General features: G+C 45.2%; 1 protein-coding gene across 1 annotated transcript in view; it reads right to left on the reverse strand.

Annotated features, from left to right (window-relative positions):
* Positions 1-7,809, reverse strand: part of APPL2 (adaptor protein, phosphotyrosine interacting with PH domain and leucine zipper 2) — a 36,959-nt gene extending 29,150 nt beyond the window's left edge. The window contains exons 1-2 of the mRNA XM_086468382.1: positions 7,756-7,809; positions 2,653-2,751 (exon numbers count right to left, since the gene is read on the reverse strand). Coding sequence (XP_086324508.1) covers positions 2,653-2,751; positions 7,756-7,809 — 153 coding nt within the window. The remainder of the gene's footprint in view (positions 1-2,652; positions 2,752-7,755) is intronic.
* Between the last annotated feature and the right edge of the window lie 563 nt (positions 7,810-8,372).

Consider the following 8,372-nt stretch of genomic DNA (forward strand, 5'->3'; position numbering starts at 1 on the left):
ACTGTAACTCCTGTTTTACAGATAAGGAAATCAGAGCAGGAGATGACAATGACTTTGCAAAGACAAAATTTAAGTCAGGAAAATAAAACGGCAAATTCAGAACCTGGCTTCTCAATGCTCTCAACTTTTACACTCCTTCTACCAAACCTCGTTCCCTCTCAAAATGAAAAGGGTTGGTAGCACTTCCTAACATGCCACTACTGAGGGCCAGACAATGTGTCTCCTAACAATGTATTATCAAAAGTTGATTTTCTCTGAAGTTGTGATTAGGCAGCAAAAAAATATTACACATAGATTTTTCTTAACTGTTCCTTTAGTGGGCAATTCGGCATTACACTTCTCTTTCTACAGCAATGGCAGTCATAAAATTTTCTAAGAAGGTATGTGTCTCTCAAAAATTGAGGGTGAATTCAGTCAGAAAGTGTGCCTTCCTTTGAAATATTCAGTAACAGCTCCTGGAAAAGATATATTCATATTTGCAAAGCTCTGTACAATTAGTCAGAAATCCATGCCAGCCTATCCAACACCACTATTCTCTCGGGAATTAACCACCATATACGGCTGAATTAAATAGTTCCATTATTTTTTAAAATACCAGAACTTTGCCCCAATTTTAGTGTATTCTTTTAGGTATCATGCAAAAATATCAAGACCTTTTAAAGCACATATAGGAAAAAAAAAAAACCACAAAAAGTTTCAGTTTTCTTTTCCACTTACATAATTAATATGATCTACTCATACTTTCTTGTTACTGCAACGTTATTTTTTTTGCCACTACTGGATTCTGAGAACACAAACCCAAACTGAAGTCACAACACATGAGTGACTCCCAAGGAATTAAATAGCAGAAGCAGCAACACCAAGAACACTAAATGTTCAGCCAGTGTCCTTGGTAAAGTCTGGCCACTAAAGCTGAATTTTCCTAAGTCAATGGTAGTGTGGGGTGCCCTCCTCCACATCCTTACAAAGCTTGACTTTAAACAATTGCTGTGTGCCTCCCATCTCAAAATGGCATAAAATTCTGATGAGGTATTTCAAGGAGCACATCCAATATTCACAAGTGACTGAATAGTTAGATCAAACTAAAGCAGGAAATGTGCAGGAAGAAGCGGCCAAGAAGTGCTGGGAAAATGAAGTAGGCTCAGTACTACTGCAAAGTACAGATGGGTAAATACATAAAAATGCTGAGACAGTGAGAAGAAAGAGGAAATGTCATAACTGTGGGGCAACAGAAACAGAGAAGGCCAAAAACTGAGATGGAAGAGGCAAGCAAAAGCAGACAAAGCATTTTTTCATGAATCACAGGCCAGAATAGCCACTTCCTAAAGTGCCACCCTAAAAAGGCATCAGCAGGGAAAGTCCACAAGCTGTGCACTTCATAATCAAACCATATTTATCCTCTGATTTCCTTCTTTCATCCATTTCAATCCTACCTGCTCTTTGGTCTCAGATTTCTACCATCCAATGTGCCTACACTCTTGCTACTCTTAAAGCACAGTGACTCTACCAAAATGCTGACAACTGACTTTCAGTGCTGATTTCATGTCACCTCTCCAGGCCCTGGCTATACACTGTATTGTTTTCTAAGTAGCTAAGCTGTGCTGTAAGCCTCTGATTGCTCTGCATTTGCACAGGATCCAGGACATGAAGACTTTGAAGCTTTCCAAAGCTGGATCTTCCAGGTGTAGGTAGCTATACGCTGAGCAGATGGCTCTTCCAAGTCATACTATCAGTCACTCAAAAAAGCAATCCCACCAAACGGACATACACTTGCAGTAGTTTTATAGCTGAACTGATTCCTGATAACATAAGAATCAGGTGCTCAGTCTTCCTGTAAATTCAAAATACCCCCATCCTCCTCATCTCTGTGTCCTCTGATTTAATGGTTTAAGAACAGAAATGCTGTTGTTTCTAAGGAATTCAGGTATCTAACCTACATAAAGAGTTGCAAAAGTTCCATGAGTTACTGTGTATTTCTTTAAAGATCTAGATAAGGTGTTTTGAAATATCTAGTCTTATGCACATGGGAATCCTAGCTTCTCTGAAATTCACTCAGATTTACAATATTTTCAAAGCACTGGATGTGGTTTACCTTACAAGTTTTACTTTCAAAGGGATTTAGTCATATAGGTCATGTAAGTATGTTACAAAGTGTTATCTTTTTCCTGCTCCTGCTTCCATACTTTTCACACTGACTACTTTTGGCACTCAGCTTCGGTATGACTCAAAGTGTACACTCTCTCTGTAATCAATGGACATAGACAGCTCCTTCCAAACGGTGAGTCACAGCATCTAAGTTAGATGCCTGAAGTCAGTGTGAATACCTATCTCTGTATTGTGCCTATGTCTAGGCAAGCAATTTTGTCAAGGCTGGCCTTCCAATGTACCATAAGGTAAGGACATACCACAATTTTTCCTTTGTTAATTGTTTGGAGACAGACAAAGCAAGTTTAAGGGTTTTTTTTTCATGCATATGACTTTTCTGAACATCAAGGCAGGAAGGGGCTGAGATATCAGATGGAAAACACCCACAACTCCTCTTAAACCACAAGAGGTGCAGGTAGCTGGCAACTTTCATGTAAATAACAGCATCATAATAGCAATTTATCTTCTACTCCACATCGAACGAAAGAAACACAAATGAAAAATTACCTGAGCACCATAGACTCGTTGCATTGCCTGAAGCAACTGGTTTGTATATTCAGTAAGGGTTCCTGCATCTTCTTCAAATACACTGAGCAAAGACCGAGTCTTCAATAAAAGAAAAAAAAAAAATTGTTTTAATGCCGAGTGAAAATATAAAAAAAGAATCATAAAAATCTGTAAATAGATGATAGCAAAAAATACAAATCAATCAGAAATAATAAGCCTTTATCCTTGCATTACTCTGTTTATTCAGAATCTCAAAACATGCAGAAATTAGTCCTTCTATTACGGATTGGTAAACTGAGGCATAAGGAAGCAAAGTGACAAAATACCATGGCCAAATCCTGACTCCCAGTCTCCTCCCCTAACTAACAGACATTACTTCCAACGTAGTCAGGAATGTAAAAAATCCTGAATATCTGCCTGCTGACTACAGTAATCCAAACCATGGTAAGGACTCTGGGTCAAACACCACTGCTTGCTCGCTTTACTTCTTTAATGTCAGACTGCATTAAAAGCGCCCCTTTCCATGAGATAATTTACAGAGTATTTATTCACTCTCAACTGTCTTGAGCAACTCTTAAAGGGCCACTGCCAAAGCTAGCTGATGTAATCGGACCAAACAACTGAGTGTTCATCTACAACAACAGGCACAGAAGTACACACCCACTCAGAGATACCCGTACCTTCTCCATTCTGCTAGCTCATCCTTGTCAGCAAACAGGGGGAAAAAGAGCATAATGACTTGTGTTATTTTAAAGACATGAATTCCCTTGGTTTGTTTTGGTGGAATCACCAGGAACAAAGAATTATGTTGCTGACACAGCTTCTGAGATGGGAAACAAAGATATCTCAGAATAATGCCGAGCTCCAGAATTTGCTAGATCACGACAATAACGAAAGAGGGAAGGCTGTCTCTTTAACAAAGTCATGATCCATCCTTAGTCTTAACTTTGGTAAATCCAATCTATTTGATGCTAACTGGTAATGTCTTCCCATCTGCACAGCTAACTTATATGACATTAACTAGTTTCATCTGCTTACATGAGGGGCATGCATGAATTCCAGTACCTTCATAACCACTTCAGTCCTCTAACAGAGCAATTGCATGCTTTATCTATCCTCCTGTTACAGAAATCTCTAATGTACTTGAAGTATCCAGGTTCGAATCTGGGAAACTTATTTCAAAGATTTAAAATAGTAATAGCTCCACTACTTTAACAGAAGGCACACGTACTTCCCCAAGGCATTTATTCTTATCTGCAAAACTCTCTGCCCCGACTTTGTTTGTCTTGAAAAACTCTAAATCAGCATTTTTCAAGAACCCTGGCCTAAGATTAACTATCATTTCACCTCTGCCGAAAAGTATCTAAGCCAGAAATCAGGCTTGCTCAGCAGTTAAAGTACATGACTTGGGAGTCAGTCCTTGGGTTCTGTTCTAGACATTGCAGGGGAGTATTTCCATACCTTGAGTCACTCTAAAGATCTCAACATTTCAGACTGCTAACATGCTAAGCTGCTACAATACTTCCTACCTTAGAGACACTGGCAGAAAATACGTTTGGGAAGCTAGTTTGAGATCTTAGCATGTAAGGAGATACTCAATACAAAGCACTGTTTTCAAATAAAGAGAACATAAAACCCAAAGAACGGAGAGAAGGCCAAGTCAATGAAACGGATACCAAGAACCCAAACTCACAAAGGACCTTTGTGCAGAACTTCCCTACAAGGACAGTAGCATGGCTTTGAGAGTTTTCCACACTAAGCTATTATTCCAGTAATTGAAAACATATTGCACTTCAAAAATATCTGGTTTTAAATGTTTTATCTTCAATGATGCATTAAGACAAGCAAAACTAATGTCAACAAACTATCTTGCATCCATAGAGTGCTCATCTTCCTTGTTTTGCGTTAGGACAGCACATGAAATGCACAGGGTATGAAGACGGCTAAAAAATAAATCTAGGGAAGGCAAAAATGATAAAACTCGACACAATGTTTATCAAGACAAATCTCAAGCCGAGACTAAAAAGTTATAAAGAAATTGACTGAAGCAGGCTACAAATCACACATTTCTGCATGCTGGAAAAGGTTTCCAAGCACAGGAGTATCAGCTGCATTCCTAAATCTTACTGAGTTTTTGCAGGTTCAGTTTTTCAGATGTCTAAATATGGGCTGAGGTAGAACAGCTCTGGGAAATAATTTGTGAAAGTCTTGGCCTCAGTTATTAGCATATTGTTCAAAAATAATAAAAACAATAAATGATTCAAGCAGTTTGGAAGTTATTCTTGGAAACTTTTATATTTAAGAACACCATTTTAAATCACTGCAACAAAATACCAGCATGTGTATATTTTCGTTGTTTCTGTTTTGACAAATTCTGGAATAGCAGCTAATGCTAATAAAGCAGGAATCCAAGTATGAAGCTAACATTTAGGAGGCCTCATTAATAGCACCATTATCTTGGCTCCTGGAAACATAGGAAAAAATTTCTACTTTCATGTAAGTATTTCCCTTGGTTTTAGCATGATTGCTTACGTAAATTTCTCTCCTAGTTTGTGGCCCAACACTTCAAAATTAAGACACTTCTTATGGCCTTTTTCAGCCAGTGCTTGGAGACAAATCAAGACAAAAGTACTATATTGTTGGGGAGAGAGAAAACAACTTTCAGAAAACTGAAGAAGAAATAACTTTAGCCTAATTCTCTTCTGTCTTGTACGTAATTTACATACTTCACACAGTTTATACAAAGAGATGTTATATCCTCATTTCACCATCCCTTTGCAGTGCTGTGACTGCACAAGGCAGATGAGAATCAGGTCACTTTACGCAGAAGTAAATGATCCCATAAGCTACTATGCTGTAAGTTCTGCGGGACAGAGACCGCATTTTGCTTTGATACTGTAGCACCCAGCTCACATAGGGACTCTGTTGCGCTGTGAGTCTAAAGCTCTCCCCAAGGAAAAAAAGTAATAAAAATATAAAAGACCGAAAGACCCCACTCATTTCCTCACATGAAAAAATAGATCTTAGCAACACTGGGCCATTATAAAAATTAAACAATGCCCCTCCCTCCTAAAGTTGCAGGACTTGAACAAGAAGTAATGACCAAATCAAGCCAAAACATCCTGCAAATACTTGTGTTTATGCACAGCCTGGTATTTCCAGTAATTGCAAAGGAGATGTTAACAGCCTTCAGTTCACGTCAGAAGAAAGATGAAGACCTCCAAACCCAATTCAGTGCATTGTTCAGCTGCTTTCAGTCAGTGTTACATTTTTAATCATTGAAGGAAGTGTTGACTGAAGAGGTAGATGAGTTCACTTATCCTGTGTGTCAAGTTCTTCAGCTCCAGAATGCAGCGGGGAGGTTAACACTAAAAAACGTTAACTGCTCATAATGAACCTATCACATTTTGGTAAACTGTGGAACACAGAACAGTTCAGGCTGGCAAGGAACTCCGCAGGTCACCTTGTCCAAACCCCTGCTCAAAGCGTGGATGACTGACATTACATCAGGTTACTCAACATTTTTTCCACTCAAGTTTTGAAAACCTCCAAGGATGGAGACTCCACCTACACCATATCAAACAGATGATGAAAATAGTTCTTACTAGGATGGGATCTCATGGAACCACAGAAAAAAAAGGATAAGAAGAGGTGATGAAGATGAGCCCCAAGACTCATTAAGTCCTGACAGATGCATGTCTAATCTTTCCTTTGAAAATGTGTCATGACAGACTCTATAACACCTTTCAGCAATCTGCCCCACAGCTTACGTATTCACTCCTCCTCCTGATCCATCAGATGAGTTAGGATTACAACACAGAGCTACTTGGGAGCAGGATCCACGCTGATCCACCCTGCCCCCCCTTCTTTCCCTGTTTCATCGATAACTTTCGTATATCTGCCTGCACCATGCTTTGTCCTAAAGTGCACCTTCCCCACCCCTCTGAAACTTCCACTTTCCCCTTCCTCGCACTTTTCTCTTCCACCCAAACTTCCCTCCTTCCATCCTCCTTTCCCAGCTCTCAAAGCCTCACACCTCTCTGCCCTCTGAAAACATCACAACATGGCATGTTCTTCACTATGAGGCTTCCATGGTCCTCAGAGGTCACTTCTGCAGCTGCATCATGTCATGGCTCCCGGCACTGGGGCACAGGGCAGCACACTGGGCTGGGTGCAGCACTGGGGTGAGGGGAGAAATGTCCTCCCCTGCCTGCAGCTGGGAAGGAAAGGGCGGCAACTGCTTGTCCTCGTTTCTTGGACTGCTTCAGAAGGAGGTCATCTTTGGTGGGACCCACTTCGCCTCATCTATCCTCACGGGAAGCCCCTGTATCCGAACCACCGCTCTTGGGACCCCTCAGCACGAGGAGCAGGCATGCTGACGGTGACATTCCTTCAGCCCACTTTTGTCGCCGGGGCCAGGTGACTCACAGAGCAAAAGTCTCCCTTTCCCTCAGAGACCTCGGGGGAAGGCAGGGCACCGAGCCATGCCCACCTTTCCTTCCCCAACACACCTCATCTCTTCGGGGCAACCCTTACGGCCAGCGAGGGCACACCAAGACAAGGCAACGTGAGGAAAAAAGCCAAAGCAGGGGTTTCTCTGAGAGAGGTGAGGAGAAAGGGCACTGTGCCCAGGCCTCCTCACACCCTGCCCCTCCGCGCTGGGGTGCAGCCCCCTTCCCCGGAGGCCCCCAGGAGCAGACAAGGCCTGTTTTCCCCTCACAGATACCCAGCAGGAGACCAAAGCCTTCCCCCCGACGCCACAGGGGTAGCGTTTACCTGCTCCACGGCATTCCTGCTCCCCGACGACTCCGACAGCCGAACTCACCCTGACCCACTTCTCCGCCCGTCGGGAGCCCGCCCCGCTGCCCCGCCGCCCTGCCCTCCCGCACCGCCCGCCGACACCCCTCTCTCCGCCGCGGGACGGCTGCTCCCCGGCCCTCCCGAGGTGTCAAACCCCCCCACCGCCCCGGCCGGACCCAGCGGGCTGCCCACCGGCACCGCCAGCTCCGGTGCGTCACGCCGGCGGCCGGGCTCTCCCCCGGCACTGGCCGCGGCGCCGCTGCTCCCCCCGCTCCAGCTTCTCCCCTGGCAGCGGGCCGCTACCTGCGGGCTGTCCTGCAAAGCTTCTTCCAGGAGGAGTTTATCGACGGCGGGCATGTTGGCGCTGCGGCGCGGCTGGGCGCAGGGAGCTGGGTGCGCGGTGGCGGCGGACGCCCGCTGGCACGCCCCGGCGGCGGGGCTCGGCGGCGTCCCTCCCCGCGGGGGCGGCCGCGGCTCTCCGCGGGCAGCGGGGCACGACTGCTGGCTGGCTCCGCTGGCGGGCTGAGGGCGGCAGCCCGGGGCCGCTCACTCCTCCCAGTTCCCGTCGGCCGGAGGAAGCGAGTCACGGAGAGGGCCGGCGGCAGGAGGGAGCGCGGCAGGCGGGGGGGGGTGGTTTCCTGCCGCCATTAACTCCTCGGGGCTGGCCGGCGTCGCGGCGGCCTCGCCTGTGGGGACTCCCGTTCACCTCCTCCCCAGCTGTGGGCAGCAGAGGCTGGAATGGCTTCCCGCAGCCCCGCTCTTGGCCCCGTCCCATGGGCAGTAGGGTGGCTGGAAGGGGGATGCAGCTGAGGGAGATCTTTCCTGGCTGTGGGTGTGATGGAAATGAGGGGCAGATCGCATCCTCCAGCCTGGGCTCGAGGGGCTCGAGGGCCTCCAGCTGCGGGAGAGCCCTGTGCTGT

Source organism: Leptosomus discolor, chromosome 1 (genome assembly GCF_034619465.1).
Source record: "Leptosomus discolor isolate bLepDis1 chromosome 1, bLepDis1.hap2, whole genome shotgun sequence".
NCBI classification, from domain to species: domain Eukaryota; kingdom Metazoa; phylum Chordata; class Aves; order Leptosomiformes; family Leptosomidae; genus Leptosomus; species Leptosomus discolor.